The sequence below is a fragment of the Tasmannia lanceolata genome, unplaced genomic scaffold (genome assembly GCF_043159265.1).
Source record: "Tasmannia lanceolata isolate RefF3 unplaced genomic scaffold, GAP_Taslan_0.1 ptg000024l, whole genome shotgun sequence".
In the NCBI taxonomy this organism is placed as follows: Eukaryota; Viridiplantae; Streptophyta; class Magnoliopsida; order Canellales; family Winteraceae; genus Tasmannia; species Tasmannia lanceolata.
The window spans coordinates 1,213,542-1,229,672 of record NW_027518701.1 but is presented as its reverse complement, the minus strand read 5'-3'; the positions used below and the strand labels follow the sequence as shown (position 1 = coordinate 1,229,672).

Genomic DNA, 16,131 nt, shown 5'->3' with positions numbered 1-16,131 from the left:
GACCTAGGTAACCAACCCTTGGTCATTGAATCCTCGACCCTATTTTCAGTATTAATAAAGTGCTTGAAATTCAGATAGCCCTGATTGGATAGCTCCCACAAAAAATGGCTGGGTCTATGATGAAAAGTGGGTGGGTCTTCCTGTAATAGAAGCCAACACTTAAGAAATCTAAACCTTTAATCAAACTTTTATTTTCTTCTTTTCTTTTTATGTTTTACAAGAACACGTGAAAACAAAGAGATTTCATTGATTATCATTCATCTTGTTCCTCCTTGACACCTAACAACCAAGGGTAATAGTCTAGATCTACGTCATCCCACAAGCAGCAGCAATGTCACTACGCAATGTGAGAGATCTTCCATCCCAGGCAGAGGTCACTACTTTACCTATCCTCTTACTATACTTTTCAGAGGTATAGAAGCCAGTGTGAACTTGGAAGGCATCCTGGCAGGCGCCATATTTCCGAACAATACGATCCGGGATATCAAAGGATGTCTTCTCTATTCCCTGCAACCTAACATAATCAGAGTTCCTAGTCATCATGACAGCTTTATCAAACCTGCGCATCCTCCAAGATATGCTACCTTGGCAATAGTATTGCAGCCATGTGACCCTGTAAGGCTCAGTGTCAATATGCTTGAGGCGATACTGAGAATTGAAGTTGAAGAGAGACACATCGAGCTTGGATGGAGGAATTGCAATATTCAGCTTTAAGCATGACCACACATAGAGAAGGACTGGTCCGCCTGCAAAGGGAGACAGAGAAGATGTAGTGACGATGTCCAAACCGTTTAAAATTTCAGCAATAATAGTAGGAATCGGATTAGCTCCTCGAGGAACTTGCTCGATTATATGTGCCGGCCCAAGCAAGTGGGGGCAACATGTTGGGGTCAAAATCGGGCTCCAACCATGTGCGCAGCAGAAGAGGCCGTGGAGATATAGAAAATAAAAATTTCTCTCGTCCTTAACCCAGGAATCAAAGATTACTAGATTGATGATGGTGACTAAATTGAAATACACAAGGAATATAAAACAATACCAAGATTGACTACCCGATTAGTATTCTTTGCTTGATCGACTCCCTGGTTAGCTTCGAAGTCTCAGAAACTCAAATCCTCGAAAGTTGGAGTGATGGCTCCGCAAGATATACGAACAATGGAGGATGTTGAAGAGCTCCTTAGTCAACCTTGGATCCAAGAAAAAAATACGTGGAGAACTTTTCTTGAACAAGAGAGACAGACAGACACACACACACAGAGGAGAAAAAAATGCGTGGAGAACTTTTCTTGAACAAGAGAGAGAGAGAGAGAGAGAGAGAGAGAGAGAGAGAGAGCAAACCATCCAACAGCTTTTCCCTTCCCATCTCACTCATATATATAGAGAAGGGAAAGAGTCTTGGATGACCAAGGAAACTTGGACGCCCAAGCATTCCCAAAAGCTTGGTTTCCCAGTTGTAGTTAAAAATATTTTTTACTTATTATTTGTTTCTAAAACAAAGTTCCATAAATTAGAAACTCTCTCTCTCTCTCTCTCTCTCTCTCTCTCTCTCTCTCTCTCCATAGTTTTCCATAAAATTATCCACCAGTTGGAATTTTCAACATTCCTCAATTAATTAATCAATACACATTGTATATGCACCAAAACGCATACACCAGAAGTACAATGTAAATCCTCCACGTAACTTTTACAAACAATCTGATCCATCTGTGCAATCTATAAGTCCTTGACATTTGTCCACAAGGGATCAAAACAGGTCAAGTAAAGAGTGGGGTCGATGCAGAGATCCAACGACCGATCTTGTAGAGCCCCAAGATGGGCCCCACTACAACCTTACTCAATGTAGTCCAACTACGAATCACATAAGGTAAGAGGTCTCCACTAGGACATTATCCCAAAGATGATTGTTAGATCAAATACCCCTAATCACATCAATTGTGTATGTTCTTCATCAAATCTTACACTTACTAGGTTGGTCACTACAGGGGGTGGACACTAATTTCCCCCTAGGACCACTATACGGTATACCTTCCAATCTATTAGCTTGGGCTTGTAAATATTTTTGAAAAACAACCGTTTTCTCAAAACACCTTTGGTAAACACTTTATCAAAATCGATTGTCCAATCATATTTAAGGGCTTAGTTGAGATCGAGACTATAAATGACTTTCCTCTTTCAATAGAGGTGGACGATTCCTTATTTGGCATCCTTATTGATCCCATGGGTTATCATAGAGCCCAGTACCACCCGCGAGAGATCCCATTACGGGAATACTCTGAGATGGACCAAAGCCATAAGGTGAGCTCACAAACCAATATGACCCCTCAGGTTTAAGGACTTATAAAGGGTCTGACCAATAGTATATCATTAGTCATATCCTTGTCCATAGGCTATTATGTAAATGATCCGGTCCAATGCATGAACCATTCACCGCACCCATTCTACCTACTTAGGGCCAACAGCCGGCCAAGTCACCGAGATAACCCATCCCTACTTATTATGGAAGCATGTCTGATGCTGGTTGTATCCATGTATTGCCTCGTCTAACTTGAAGGATTTTCCAGGGGTTCCAACTCCAAGCATCCCCAACCCACTTTTTTTACTACAGATCACACGGTCAACTACTTCTCTGCCTCAGCTAGACCAAGAAGAGCCCATCTAGGCCCATCTATTACTCAAGTTAAGAAGGAAGGCCCAATGGCAAAGAACCAATGGGGCCCATATAAATGGATGAGTCACATAGTAGTTCGACCCATATAGAGGGCATAAAGGGCAAAAAAATAATGAACCCCACATATATACTGATCACTGATCTACTTTAGTGACAAAAATAAACTCGAACCATATAAAGTAATGCATTTTATTATAGTGGGACCTGCACAAAGAGCTTAATGGCAAAAAAATAATGAAGCACACATAAATAAGGGGAGTGATAAATCGACATCCATATATCTTAAATTGACCCCCTATGTGTCTTTTTCTTTCCTCTTTCTCTCCCTAACCGAGAGGAGAGAGAAAGACACATGGGGGTCAAGGTGGCAATTGGGCCGTGCTCGCACGGCACGAAGGCGTGAGCCGTGCCAGGCTAGGCTTGTCGGCCCGCCGGCACGACACGGCCCACTAGCAATTTTGCCTTCGTTTTTTTGTGTTTTTTTGAAATTTTTTGTGTTTTCTCAAAAATATCCCTTAAAGTTAGAAAAAACGGCTAGTGAGGGGGGTAATTTTGGAAATTACATTGTGTAATTTCTTGTGTTCCAAAAATACCCTTCCCAACAACTATATTTGGGGGGTACTTTAGGGATTACACATGTTTTTACTAAAATAACCCCCCAACAACTATATTTGGGGGTACTTTAGGGATTACACATGTTTTTACCAAAATAACCCCCCTAACAACTATATTTGGGGGGGACATTAGTGATTTTACTTGTTTTTACCCAAATAACCCCCCCTCCCCCCAACAACTATATTTGGAGGTACTTTAGGGATTACACATGTTTTTACAAAAATAACCCACCCAACAACTATATTTTGGGGGTATTTTGGTAACTCATTATATTACAAGTCTTATAAATATCCCTCCCCTTCCCTTCATTTCTCACCATCAATTACTCGCTTATTACTCTCTTAGAACTCTCACTCTTATTGCTCTCTCTTTCATATTAATCTCTCTAATCTTCTCTCTAATTACATCAAATTCTCTTATTATATCCAATTCTCTAATCCTTCTCTCTTATTAGTCTCTCTAATCCTTCTCTCCGTTACTCACTTCGATTAGCGATTAAGAAGGGATTAAAGAGGTGCTTAACAACTTGCGGTAATTAGTATTCAAGAAGGCGCTTAACAACTCCGTGGGCGATTTAAGCAAAGTTGAGGTATTTAGAATTTATTTTTTAAAATTTACTTATAGCCCATCTTTGTAATTTTTTTAAAATGGCCGGTTCAAGTGACCACTATTTTCAACCAAATGAAATCATGGGAAATGATGAATTACTGGAGGCTTGTGTAGAACCTTGGAATGACGATACATATACTCTAGAATCCGAATATCCAATTGCTCCTGAACCTACCGAAGAACCTTGTAGTACTAGTGGGAGTCAAGCTCCTAGTACTAAAACGTTTAGAGGTAGGATTTCACAAGTATGGAAGTTCTTTACCATTGAAGAAAAGAAGGATTCTAAGGGAGTTTTAGAAGATAGGGCTATTTGTAAATTATGTAAAAAAGATTTTAGTTGAAAGAGTAAAGCTGGAACATGGCACTTGACAAGGCATTCCGCTGCTTGTAGTGCAAAGCGTGGGTCATTAGACCCTAAACAAACCCAATTAAGCCTCACTTCTAGTTCATTAGGGACTTTTTCTTATTCTCAAGGTAGGAATAGGAGAGAACTAACATCATACATCATACAAGATGAGCAACTATTTATTATGGCCGAAAGTAAAAGATTTAAAAAATATATTCAAAAAGCTATAAATCCTGCTTTTAAAAAAGTGACTAGAAATACTATAAAATCAGATTCCTTTAAATTATTTATTGAAAGCAAAGAACAATTGATTTCAAGTTTTTAAAATTTTAATGGAAAAATTGCACTTACTTCTGATATTTGGACTAGTAAACAAAATGAAGGCTATATTTGTGTAACATGACATTATATTAATTCAAACTGGATGTTAGAAAAAAGAATACTTAGTTTTACTCAATTAGAATTCCCGCATAATGGCCATTCTATATGAAAATCTATATTATCTACTATTCACGATTTTAAAATTCAAAATAAAATTTTTTCTATTAGCTTCGATAATGCTAGTAATAATACTGCATCAATAGGGTTATTAAAATCTTAATTGAAACCTATTTTAGATGAATAACTATTTCATATTAGATGTGCATGCCATATTTTAAATTTAACTGTACAAGATGAGTTATCAGAAATTGCACCACAGATAGAGATTATTAAGAATTGTCTTAAATTTATTCAGTCTTCAGGGAATAGAAGACAAGAATTTAAAGCTTTATGTAAAATTTTTGAAAAAAACTATAAAAATCCCCTTAGATATTAAAACTAGGTGGAATTCAACTTATAAAATGTTAAAAGCATCATTTGAGTTCAAAACTATAATTACAATATTTTGCCAAGAACATATGCCTCCACCTTGCAATCATACTATATCTCTAGAATATTGAAACAATTGTGAAATTATTGCAGATTTATTAGAAGCATTTTTAAATGTAACTAATCTTCTTTCCGGTGTTTACTATCCAACTTCACAATTAATTTTGCGTCAAATATATAAAATTACTATTTGTTTTAAAAATAATTGAATGAGATTGGGCAATGGAAGTCTACTTCATAGAATTGAGGATAAATTTAGAAAATATTTTCAAGAAATTCTTCCTCTATATTTTTAAGTACAATAATAGACCCAAGGATCAAGTTACAAGGTTTAGAGGTCATTTTAGATGCATGCAATGAAAACACAGGTATTAGATCTGGGCATAGTATAGATGAGATTACAAATTTATTACATTCTATGTATGCATTGGAAGAGACAGAACATGGACATAGAAGACCGAGTTCTTCACAAAACTACCAACCTAGAAATAACCCAGTTTGGTCACTAATAAATCAAAACAGACCTAGACATAGTGCTAGTAAATCTTCTGATGAGCTAACATTATATATGGGAAATAATTATTCAAGCTACCTTAATCCTGATGAATGGGAGAGTTTTGATGTTTTGACATGGTGGAAAGAACATAAAAAAAGTTATCCAGTACTATCCGCAATGGCACGTGATCTACTAACCCCCCCGGTGTCCACAGTAGCATCGGAGTCTGCTTTTAGTGCATGTAACAGGGTATTAGATGACACACAGAGCAGAAGTAGAGGTATGCGTGTGCCTCAAGGACTGGTTGGATGCAGATGATAGAGCACAAGACAGAAGAGAAGATGACTCAACCGACTCACCTGAAGAAATATGAAGATTCAAAATTTTAAGTCGTTAATTTCTACTTGTACTTCACAATGTATTTGTACTTCATTTTTTTCTTTTTTTCTTGTATGTTCGTGGGTTAGAGGCAGGATTCTATGTCCTCCTCTAATAATTTCCTATATTAACAAAAGTTTAAGGTGCCACCCGGGTTCCTGGAGAAATATTCTGGGCACAATCGATCTTTGTTTTTAAATTACGCAATTTGACTTGCAAATTTTTCCAATTTTTTCCAACAAGTGCATTTTCGGAATACCGAGAATATGTTTTTCTCTACTGGAATTTTTCTCGAAACTCCAAGAATTTTCTCGCAGTTCCGAGAAAAAATCCAGTAGAGAAAACATATTCTCTAAATTCTTAGAAAAAATCCAGTAGAAAAAAAGACATATTCTCGGAATTCCAAGAAAAATTCCAGTAGAAAAAAAAAACATATTTTCGGAATTCCGAGAATGCACTTGTTTGAAAAAAAAAACTGTTACATGTTGAAACGTGCCGGCACGGCACGGCACGCCACGAGTGGGCCGCGGGCCATGCCGTGCCTAACCCCCACCCTTTGGCGTGCCGGCACGGCACGGCCCATTGGCCACGCTGGGCCGAGAATTTGTCCCGTTTGCCACCTTGACATGGGGGTCGATTTATCACTGCCCATAAATAATGGGGCTAAGATGGGCCCGTCGATAAATAAAACCAATGGGGACCTACACATATGGCAAAAGATTATGGGAAATGATATATTCACGCTTTTTCTACTTCGGACCGCCCCCTCTAGTATAAAAGTGTAGTCATAAATACAATAGAGGGCATGATCCCAAGTAAAACAAAGGGCCAATAGATCACTTCTCTAAGTTATTTATTACTTACCAAAAACTAATAGTCCACACATGATAAGGGGGGAAATGATTTCAACACAAACATGTTTTGATACATGATGCTCATGTTTCTTGTCTTTTAGTATTTAAAGAGCCGTACTTAGTGACAATTAAATGCTAAAAGACAAGTTACAAGAGCTCATGTATCAAAACAGAGTTGTGCTGAAATCATTTCCCGATAGGGGCATGTCTTCCAAGTAGCTCTAAAGGTCATATAATGTGTGGTCTAGTAAATAAATGACTTAGATTAATCACTTACGTCTCATATGTGGAGATATAATAAGTACGGTATTACAGGTTTGCCAATAACTTGTATGAAACTTGTGTCCCAAAAATAGACCTGGCAAATGCGACCCGTGCCTCCGAGTCGACCCAACCCACCCAGACCCGAAGAATCGAACCAGAACCGAAGAACCGAACCGGAACTGAAGAACCGAACCGGAACCGAACTGTAAAAAAATATTTTTGGTCCGGTTCGGTTCCACTGATGAAGAACCGAAATTATTCGGCTCGGTTCCGGGACTAATGTTCTCGGTTCGGTTCCGGAACCGAAGAACCGAACTTTGAATAATATACATATACTTAATAATATAAATTACTTATAATATTAATAAGTAATAGTTAATACTATTCTTATAATAAGAAAGTAACTTATATTATAACTTTAATTAAAAGTTTTTATAAATTATAATTAATAATTAATAATTAGCCATTAGAACCGAAGAACCGGACCGGACCGAACCGATTATGTTCGGTCCGGTTCGGTTCGGTCCTACTGTGTACTACGGTTCGGTTCGGTTCTTACGGTTCATGGAACCGAGAACCGAGGACCGAACCGGTTGGCCACCCCTAGGCACAACCTATCTATGTCAGGACCCATCAAATGAACGATTTGGATCATCCAAATAATGTGGGCCCATACCCAAATCCAAAGCGTTTGGATTCGGGTATGGGCCCACATTATTTGGATGATCCAAATCGTTCATTTGATGGGTCCTGACATAGATAGGGTGTGCCCAAAAAATCAGCTCCATCAGATGATCCTAACCCTTCAATCTATGGGGGTGTATTTGTCACGTTTTAAACTATAGGGGTGGAAGTAGATGTGTCAGAAACTAGAGGGGGTGTAAATGTAATTTTCCCTTTTTTTTATGAATGGTATACAGACACATTACAATTTACAACACATTACAATTTACAACTATAGTCAGTATAATCAATGTTATTCACTTGTCACTTATATAGGGATTTGCCACGGACCATCACATAAGGCATTTTGCAGAGCAGCTGTTGCATGAGAGAGCAGCCACATAGGCTCAGATTTTGTCTTATTCATTTAATTCATTTGAGGTGGCTGCTCTCTCGTGCAACAGCCATGCTGTGAAATGCCTTCTGCGATGGTCCCTGGCAAATCCCCCCCCCCCCCCCAACACACACACACACACATATATATATATATATATATATATATATATATATATATATATATATATATATATATATATATAGAGGAAACTGTTGGTGAGCTTAAGCTCACCAAACTTATGGTGAGCTAGCTTGCCCAATCACATGGGGGCCCACTTTGTTAGGATGATCCAAACCATTCATTTGAAAGTCCCTTACATAGATGGGGAGTGTACCAAAAATCAGCTCCATAGGATCATCCTAACCCCTCCATTTGTGGAGGACTAAAATGGACAGACACAAGTCTGTCCAGTTTTGTCCTCCACAAATGGAGGGGTTAGGATGATCCTATGGAGCTGATTTTTGGTACACACCCTATCTATGATAAGGCCTTGCAAATGAATGGTTTGGATCACTCCCCAAAATGTGGGACCCATGTGATTGGGCAAGCTAGCTCACCATAAGTTTGGTGAGCTTAAGCTCACCAACAGTTTCCTCATATATATATATATGAGAAAACTGTTTGTGCGCTTAAGCGCATGAAAAAACTCGTGCGCTGAAGGGGTTTGAAGTGGGTCCCACTGTGTAACGAAACAAGAAATAGAGCCTTCTTCCAAATCGATTTCCTTCTGTGAAAAAACCCAAATCCATCGCTACTCTCTCTCTAAGTCTCTCTCTCTCTCTCTAAGTAACGAAATCTCTGCTGCAAGTGGGTGGGTTTGAAAACCAGAAAAACCCCCTTCTTCCAAATCAATTTCGATCTGTAAAAAAAACCCAAATCGATTTCGCTAAGTGTCTCTCTCTGTAAGTCTCTCTCTCTCTCTCTCTCTCTCTCTAAGTAACGAAATCGATTTGCTGCAAGTGGGTGGGTTTGAAAACCAGAAAAACCCCCTTCTTCCAAATCGATTTCGATCTGTAAAAAAAACCCAAATCGATTTCGCTAACTCTCTCTCTCTCTCTAAGTCTCTCTCTCTCTCTCTCTCTCTCTCTCTCTCTCTCTAAGTAACGAAATCGATTTGCTGCAAGTGGGTGGGTTTGAAAACCAGAAAAACCCCCTTCTTCCAAATCGATTTCGATCTGTAAAAAAAACCCAAATCGATTTGCTGCAAGGCTGGAAATCCTCCTCCAACAACCTCTGTAATTGAATTCTTGGAACGCTCATATAGTGATTGTTCAGAGATCCTTCTTGTTGAGGAAGAAATGAATTTCAATGCCCGAGCTGCTTCACTATATGTAAGTAGTCTTCAGCTTAATGACTGATATTTTGTATTCTTGGGACTCTATATATCATAGTTTTCTCACAGGAAACTTGCAAGTCTGGCTACCACAATACACACTGTTTACAATTAAAGAAATACTAAAGCCTAGGAGGCAACCCTGATTTGAATTAAATTTCATTATACTTGTTGGATTACGATGGATATCATTGACTTTGGTAAATTATGAGAAGTAAATCATGTACTCTGAGTATGTCTCTGAGAAAGCCAAATCTAGGTGGAGGATAGTGCTGATAAAAAACAGAAGGCAGCTTATACGTGAGAATTGGTTTTATTAAGAAAAAGTAATGAATGTAGAATTTTTTTTAAATATTTTTCCTTGATATTCTTGAAGTTTTCACTTGAAATTATGTCATTTTGGTAGTTCAATCTATTGTGTGTTAAAAAAACAGAGTTAGAACTTGACTATGACTCAAAAACTAAAATTTCTCTCCTCATCTAAGCAGCTAGCTTCTGTTGGATTCTTGTCAAGGCATATTTCCATGACCATCTCACTTTCCAACATGCTCATCAACAAGTTACAACTCTATTATGTTACAATACACATGGCAACAGGCACCCGTGCAACAACAGCCTAAAGAATTTCTCATGCCCCAAAAGTCTATTAACTTTCAGCACTCCCCTTTAACGCAATTCTCCACTTAACACTTCCTATGAAATATTGTAACTTTTCTTTTCTCAAGGCCTTCATGAAGATTGTTGACATTTGACACCTGATTTGCAAAATTTCAATTTAACCTCATACCTGCCATCAATTTTCTGATGAGATCATGCTTTTTGCTTCTGTCCCTGTGACCAAATCAAAGATGGCCTTATGCTATTGTCAAGGTCAAAGAAATTTTTCATTTGATAACTTTTATGGTTTTTATCTTTTTATTGTTTTATGGTGGCTAACAAGCCTTGGAGTGATCCTCTCACCTCAATGTTTAGACCCTTACATCCTAACCTTGGAAATTTGTCTCCTTTCTCTGTGGTTTTGAGTTCCAAGTATGTCTGTTTATGGTGCAGCGATGATGGATAATTCTGTTCTTAGTGCTACTCTTTATGTTTATGATTCTTCTAATCTTCTTGGCCTGGGAATAGTAGATTCAGCTCTTATAACCAACATTTTGCTTTTGGTCAAAGAATTTGATGTTTTTTAATGCAGGAAGTAAGACAAGGAGGCTGTCTACTGGTAGCGACAGATTAGCTGGCAGAGGTGTTGACCTGCCAGAGACTACACATATATAGACCTTGTTGCTCCATCGTAACTCTACTGATTCCATCGTAACCATGTATGGCGACAACCCCAGTGCTTTCTTGACCGATTTCGCTAATGCCTTGCTAAAAATGTCCAATTTCAGCCCCCTCACTGGAACCCAAGGTGAGGTTCGAGTTAATTGTAAAAGGATTAATTAGAGTTGATCTCTTATTTTTGTAAGGTTGGGGACTTGGGGTTACTAAATGTTGGTGGTCTCATGTTATGTACTAATGTTGTCCTTTCCTAAGTTTGATATATGGGTCACCAACCCTAGCCTAACCCAAGATAGCACTCGCTCAACCCTCATCTGTATAGAGGTTTCCATAATATGCAGTTTCTTAGTGGGATTGATGGAGAAAGAGAAGCTCTTGCTCTTTTATCTCATCTTTGTTTTGTTGATAGGTAGAGATATGACCTTCTCTTTTTCTTCTAATGCTACTTTTGATTTATAGGTTGGTTCTCAGTTTAGAAAATTTATGGGTTTTATTTTTGTTCTTTTTTTCTTGCTTATCTGTAAACTTATCTGTTTTCCATGCCGTTCTTGCTTCAATTTCTACCTGTGTTTTTTCATATCCATTTGCTGTTTTTTTTTTTTTATAACTTTTACATAGGATTACATGCCTCATGGACCACAAGGTCTGTTTACTCAAGTTGGATTCAGTGACCCGTCGCAAGATGACTCTTCACAGAGCCACTTTGGTGTGGCTGGACCCGGTCCCCTTCAATCACAGGTATAATGTATTAACATCTGCTTTTATTTAGCTTTCTACTTTGGAAACATTTGAGCCTAAGTTTCTTATACTTCTACAGGGCTTGATGAATCCCCTTTACTCCCAGCCCTTCACACAGTATAACACTCAGCCACTGAATATGCATGCTCCTCAGCAACAGGGACAAAGCTCCCAAAACCAGAGACCACACTACAGCGGCTGAGCCAATATGGGCCGTGACCCTGATGGGTTATACTCCTATGCATCCACCAACTTGGTTGTAGTCACACGTGTGCCATTCTGCAATGTCGTGCAGATGAGATCGCCGTTTTGAATTCATTCTGCAATGTCGTGCAGCTTGGTTGTAGTACTCCGGTTATCTGCATCATGAGGTTTTCTGTTGTTCCTGAGAGAAGCCATTTGGAAAAGGGAGCATTCTGTACATAAATTGAAGGGTCTGGCTCTGTTAGTGGCACACATAAAAAGACGATTGTTTTGTACATAAACAGATAAGCAAGAACGGGATTGTTTTGTACTCTTCCTCTGTCTCAAAAAATAAAAAAAAGTGGTTCATTTTTTTTTTCTTTTTTTGCATTTTATGATCTCTCTTTTTTTTTCTAAGACTCAAACTAGTGGGTATTTGTTACCTTGGCATGTCAAGCGACAATCCATCTGTAAACCTGAACGAGGGGTTACTAAATTGCATATTTGCAACAATCCATTTGTAAACCTGAACGAGGGGTTACTAAATTGCATAGAACGAGGGGTTACTAAATTGCATAGGCCACTATCATTTTGTTTGTCCTTGCACAAGAATAAGGAGAAACAAAATAATGCATGTGTCAAGGTCCCACGTCTATTTACATTTTCTTAGAATATCCTTTGTAATTGACAGCCATCACAAGTAAAAGAAAAAGCTCTCTCTCTCTCTCTCTCTCTCTCTCTCTCTCTCTCTGGTAAAGTGAATGTGATGAGTTTTTTTTCCTATTAGAAGGTTGTTCTAACCACAAGCAAAACCTTAGAAAGAAACTAACATTCTCTAGTAAGAACAGATCTCGAAAAGTAGAAGCAAATTTATTTCCTTGGTTTTCATAGCACAAAGCTTTTTGACAAAACCTAACAGAAGAAAGCCACACCTCTCCCACTACATCATACTCTCCCACTACATCATACGACCCAACACACCCAACACACATATGCAACAATTGCATAAAATAAATGTACATGAAGCAAAAAGCAAAACACAAAAAAACGTAGGAAAAAACACATCAGAGAGACTGGACATCCTTTCATGTCCAAGTCATCCATCCATCAATGCACCTTTCCATGAGAGATAAATCTAAGCAACCTGCATACACAACCACATGTAGTCTCTAATTAAAAAATTCCAAGTATTCACATGTAGAAGGTTTTAAGAAGGGAGCTGATATTTATACCCCCTTATTTTTGTACATTGCACCCTATCTCGTCATTTAAGAAGGGGTGTATGGTACCGATAGAAAGGGGTAAATTCTCTCTTAAAAGATAAGAAGATTCAATTATAAGGAACTAAAACAAAGCAGAGAGATAAATATACCCACTCAGTGAGCAGTGATATGCAGATAGAGAGACCCAGACAAGGCAACTGTCTCCCTAGGACTGAATCCTTTGTTTCTAAATTCTTGGAGGATTGAATCAAGATTCTCAGTTGGGGCAACAAGGTCAGTGTTAGCTGCATTCCTGTTCGCACTTCTTGCGTGTCTCCTCCGCAGTGGGACTGAATAAGATGGTCCTCCGAGCTGTTATGAACAAAAACATGACATTGGGTGAGATATCAGGAGGGTTAGATGTTGAAGGTAATGGGGGTAAGATTATTTCAAAACTTCTTTAACTAACAAACAAAAAAAAAAGAGGATGAAAAAACGAGTACCTGAGAAGTGCTCAATTGAGGTTTTCCTCATTTCTAAGTTGAAACCAGTGAATTTTTTTACATATTATAAAAAAAAAAACAATTAACAGATTTTCATGAATAAAGATGTTTAGTTATACACACTTTAAACAAATTGAGGCTGCTCTGCCTAAGCCTAACAATAAAGAAGGTTCAAAATAACAAAAAAGGATCAAAACAAGTCCTACAAACGTAGTCAATTCAATAGACTATTATCTAAGACCAGCAATGTATTGTTCTTTTTCAAAATAAATTAAGTGTAATGAAATATACCATAAGTTTTTGTTCCCAAAAAAGAACCAAAAAATTAAACAGAAAATCTCTCTCTTCCATATGGGTTTGTTACTATGTAGAATGGCACTTCTGCCTGGAATCTAAAAAGGCCCAAATTGCAATCTGGGTTAATATCTCAATGCAACTTAGTAAAGATTTTAGGTCCTGTTTGGATTGCAACATATACATTTCTGAAACTTTCCTCAATTTATAGGGAATGACATGATTATGGTTAATTTAAAGCGATATTATCATAAATTGAAGGTCCCTCTAAGTAAAATTGAATAGGGTCTGTTGAAGTTATCTTTTCTTGTTTGTAACTTTTCCAGAAAATTCCTGCAATCCAAAGTGGGTCTAAAAGAAAATTATCAGAAAACTTACTGAAGGGATCTTGTGAGACAGAACGTGCTGATCTTGCTGAGAATCTGCAGAGAAAAAAAGGGCAATAATAAGAATTTTTTTTTTTAAAAGCAATATACATAGGAGAAACAAAATGATAGCAAGTAAAATGGGAGCATTTGGGTTTTTTTTACAGATCGAAATCGATTTGGAAGAAGGGGGTTTTTCTGGTTTTCAAACCCACCCACTTGCAGCAAATCGATTTCGTTACTTAGAGAGAGAGAGAGAGAGAGAGAGAGAGAGAGAGAGAGAGAGAGAGAGAGAGAGAGAGTTAGCGAAATCGATTTGGGTTTTTTTTACAGATCGAAATCGATTTGGAAGAAGGGGGTTTTTCTGGTTTTCAAACCCACCCACTTGCAGCAAATTGATTTCGTTACTTAGAGAGAGAGAGAGAGAGAGAGAGAGACTTAGCGAAATCGATTTGGGTTTTTTTTACAGATCGAAATCGATTTGGAAGAAGGGGTTTTTTCTGGTTTTCAAACCCACCCACTTACAGCAGAGATTTCGTTACTGTGAGAGAGAGAGAGAGAGAGAGAGAGTTAGAGAGAGAGTAGCGATGGATTTGGGTTTTTTCACAGAAGGAAATCGATTTGGAAGAAGGCTCTATTTCTTGTTTCGTTACACAGTGGGACCCACTTCAAACCCCTTCAGCGCACGAGTTTTTTCATGCGCTTAAGCGCACAAACAGTTTTCTCATATATATATATATATATATATATATATATATATATATATATATATATATATATACATATATGAGTTAAGTGTAGCTACACATACGTGTAGCTAACTTAGCTACACCGACGGCTTAAAATACAGTGGGCCCACATTATTTGGGTGATCCAAACCATTCATTTGATAGGCCCTCACATTGATAGGGTGTGCCCAAAAAATCAGCTCCATAGGATCATCCCAACCCTTCAAACTGTGAAGGCAAAAATTGATAGATTTGTGAAGGTTTTTACACGTCCAATTTTGCCTTCACAAATCGTAGGGTTGGGATGATCCTATGAAGCTGATTTTTTGGGCACACCCTATCTATGTGAGGGCCCATCAAATGAATGGTTTGCATCACCCAAACAATGTGGGGCCCACTGTATTTTAAGCCGTTGGTGTAGCTAAGTTAGCTACACGTATGTGTAGCTACACTTTTCTCTCTCTCTCTCTCTCTCTCTCTCTCTATATATATATATATATATATATATATATATATATATATAGTAAAGGGTTTCTGCCCTCGAGCGCAGATAAGCTTATCCGCGCTCGAGTGTAAAAACAGGGGTGGGCCCACATTGTTGGGGGGATCCAAAGCATTCATTTGGAAGGCCTTTTCATGGATAGAGTCTCTACAAAAAATCAGCCCTATTTGATCATCCTAACACTGCCATTTGTGGAGGGAAAAAATGGGCAGAAACATGGACACACAGTGTCTATCCATTTTCCCCTCCACCTTTGATTGGGTTAGGATGATCCTATCGATCTGCTTTTTGGTACACACCCTATCCATGGAAGGGCCTTCCAAATGAATGCTTTGGATGCCCCAAAAAATGTGGGGCCACATGTGTTTTTGAGCTAGAGCTCAAATAAGCTTATCTGAGCTCTAGCTCAGGAACTCTTTCCTCATATATATATATATATATATATATATATATATATATATATATATATATATATATATATATATATGTGTGTGTGTGTGTGTGTGTGTAATGTATGTATGCATATGTATATGCATATAAAATTTGTGTTCCCATTGCAATACATAGATTTGGAACTCGTTTCGAACCAACATACATTGCTTAATATGAGCAGTTTTGGGGGTAGACAGACATAAACGGTTCCATGTATTGCTTGCAGTGGTGGGATCTTGCATCATTTGAGTTTGCTTCGGGGCAGAGATCCTTATACACTCAAAATGTAAGACAGTTGTTTTCGACACGAACAAGTGAACTGATATACGACATAATATATTTCCAAATGTAGGACACAGATAGTCATATAGATACAAGTATTCCATATCATGATGGCTAGAAACATAACAGAGAAC

The 16,131-nt window shown here is 38.0% G+C and overlaps 1 protein-coding gene and 1 long non-coding RNA gene across 6 annotated transcripts; one reads left to right on the top strand and one right to left on the bottom strand.

Annotated features, from left to right (window-relative positions):
- The first annotated feature begins 8,776 nt into the window (after nt 1-8,776).
- Nucleotides 8,777-12,068, top strand: LOC143857337 (regulator of nonsense transcripts 1 homolog). 5 transcript variants are annotated; one of them, XR_013238622.1, is made up of 5 exons: nt 8,777-9,062; nt 9,436-9,491; nt 10,683-10,898; nt 11,387-11,506; nt 11,586-12,068. XR_013238622.1 is itself a non-coding variant. In XM_077367766.1 (4 exons), the coding sequence occupies exons 2-4, from the start codon at nt 9,459-9,461 to the stop codon at nt 11,706-11,708; spliced, it is 276 nt and encodes a 91-aa protein (XP_077223881.1). In that variant the 5' UTR covers nt 8,782-9,062; nt 9,436-9,458; the 3' UTR covers nt 11,709-12,068. The 5 variants fall into 5 exon arrangements, 2 of the variants coding, with proteins under 2 accessions (XP_077223881.1, XP_077223880.1); XM_077367766.1 differs by lacking the exon at nt 10,683-10,898 and having other exon boundaries at nt 8,782-9,062; XR_013238621.1 differs by lacking the exon at nt 8,777-9,062 and having other exon boundaries at nt 9,074-9,491.
- A 472-nt stretch (nt 12,069-12,540) lies between these two features.
- On the bottom strand, nt 12,541-14,347 carry LOC143857210 (uncharacterized). Its single transcript, XR_013238525.1, has 3 exons — nt 14,067-14,347; nt 13,062-13,263; nt 12,541-12,833 (listed from the first exon to the last, which is right to left on the bottom strand). It is a non-coding gene; the product is annotated as an uncharacterized LOC143857210 (long non-coding RNA).
- Between the last annotated feature and the right edge of the window lie 1,784 nt (nt 14,348-16,131).